The sequence below is a fragment of the Gekko japonicus genome, unplaced genomic scaffold (assembly GCF_001447785.1).
Source record: "Gekko japonicus isolate JY-2015 unplaced genomic scaffold, Gekko_japonicus_V1.1 scaffold3476, whole genome shotgun sequence".
NCBI classification, from domain to species: domain Eukaryota; kingdom Metazoa; phylum Chordata; class Lepidosauria; order Squamata; family Gekkonidae; genus Gekko; species Gekko japonicus.
In genome coordinates this window covers 86,352-88,484 of record NW_015163714.1, presented here as the reverse complement: position 1 = coordinate 88,484, position 2,133 = coordinate 86,352, and the positions used below count along the sequence as shown (strand labels likewise).

The window sequence follows — 2,133 nt, the reverse complement described above, 5'->3', positions numbered from 1 at the left end:
TATAGAAAACTGTAGGGTCGGCGTCTAACAGCAGAAATATTAATTTATTGGTGTCAGAAAAAAATTGCAATTGATCTGTTATTGCAGTCAAGAATTTACATCTCGGTTCCCAGTACCATGGGCAGACCATGACATAATGAAAAAGATCCTCCACTGACGTTTTACAGATACAAATACGTTGTTCCTGGGAATAACCCGTAACATAGAGTTTGCCTTTTTCACAGCTGCAGCCCACGGGGTTGGCACTTTCATGGAGCTATCCACTATGGCCTTGATATCTCTTTCCCTCTCAGTTTCAGTCTTAGCATAAAGACACCTCTCTCCGCAAGTGACAAAACTATTAAGCTACAAAGGAGGCATCTGTCAGCAGCTTTCACTTTGATGGTAGGTTTTCCCTCCTACTTTAAACATTAAGCTACATGCCTGTTTTGTGAAAACTTCTAGTGGCTTCCCAACACAATAAGCTGAAGTGGAGGAGCTTTATAGTTTTGTCACTTGTGGAGAGAGGTGTCTTTTAAGGATGCAACGAGGGACGTAATACCTCCGAGACCTCGTGATCTGGAACGTTTCGCTGGACATTTTTCTCTCTCCTTTAATCTATTGTTTGTACTGTTCCGACAGAGGTTGTTGATGGACTTTCATTGTACAGTGTTTTGTACTAAGATATATACATATACACAAGTATGAGTCGGATTTAACGACTGTATTTGTATGTATATATACTCCTGGTTGGATCAGAACATTACTGCTGGTGAAGAGAATCACTTCGCCTGTGCCCTTGTCCAGTGTAAATTCCCTTCAGTTCAGGATCAGGGGAAGAAACAGTAAAAAGAGGGGTCACCTCCTCCTTGCAGGCAAAGACGTGGGGCACCCTCACCCTTGGCTCCAGCCCCGAACAGGTTTGGCCTCCTGTCTCATAGGCGGCCAGCGCCCAGTTCAGAGGATGCAAATTCCAGGGAAGTCGCCCTGGGAACTCCCAGCGTCCTCTTGCTCAATGGTGGACATCCTCCAGACTCCACCCAGGCTGGGAAGGGTTTATAAACCGGCCGGTGTGGACCTGACGAGACACTTGCAGTGGACTCTTCCGCAAGCAGCGCCATGGCACCCAGGATCCTCTCCCTCCTCCTCCTCGTGGGACTCCTCTCCATCTGGGCTGGGATGCCGACTGCAACGGAAGCACAAGGTATATGGGGAGACCCCCCACCCACCCACCCACTCCCCCAATGGGCCCGTGTTGTCAGAGGTGGATTTTTGGAAGCCCTGCCCCCCCCACACACACACACACACCATCCAGGGCAACTTGGAGCAGGTGGTGTTTCCTGTCAATGTTACATTTGTCGAGCGAGACAGACGGTTGAGGCTTCCACGGGTTTTGTTGGAGCTCCGATTGGCGATTTGGTTTTAAATTGATTAATTCATGCACTGTAATGTTTTAACTAGGTTGTATCTTAACTATGTCGCACAGCGTCCTGACACCTCTGGGGGAGGTCGGTTTAGACATGGAAATAATAAATACATAGATAAATGACTGTTTCCCCCCGTGGAATCATTCTGGCGATGCGTAATCTTGGCAGTTCCCCAGTGACCAAGGATGGGGCCGGGGGATCAGTCCCCCTGGGGGAAATGGCGGCTTTGGAGGGAGGGACTCTCTGTGGTCCCCGCCCTCCCCAGGCTCCACCCCCCAATCTCCAGGACTTTCCCGACCTGGATCTGGCAACCCTGCCCCCCCTCCCCGCTGGTGGCTGGGCTGGCAGCAACTCCAGAGCTCCCAGGGTTTCATCCCGGGTTGCCAGGCTCCAGGTGGGACCTGGAGATCTTGTGGGATTACAGCTGGTTGCTCATGAGCCTGGTGTGCCCTCCTGGGATAAGGGGCAATGCAGGCTGAGGCAGGGACAGCTGAAAAGGCGGTGCTCGATGCTCGCTGGCAGCTAAGAAGACCACTCCCCCGGTGTGTGGAGGGGGAGGCTGTGGCTCCTGCGCTTTCATGCCAGGATGACAAGGATTGTTGGGCATGGAACAGATCTTCTCTCTTAAGCCTGTGGGTAAGACCATCATGCCAGGAATCTACAATGCAGGAACAAGTTGGCGACCTTTTTAATGTCTAATAAGTTGGACTCTAGCCATAGATAGTCA

The 2,133-nt window shown here is 50.8% G+C and overlaps 1 protein-coding gene across 1 annotated transcript in view; it reads left to right on the top strand.

Annotated features, from left to right (window-relative positions):
- Positions 1 to 1,082: 1,082 nt before the first annotated feature.
- Positions 1,083 to 2,133, top strand: part of LOC107107538 (chelonianin-like) — a 40,558-nt gene continuing 39,507 nt past the window's right edge. Inside the window, exon 1 of the mRNA XM_015407849.1 lies at positions 1,083 to 1,183. Within this exon, the coding sequence (XP_015263335.1) occupies positions 1,099 to 1,183 (85 nt within the window). The 5' untranslated portion in view covers positions 1,083 to 1,098. The remainder of the gene's footprint in view (positions 1,184 to 2,133) is intronic.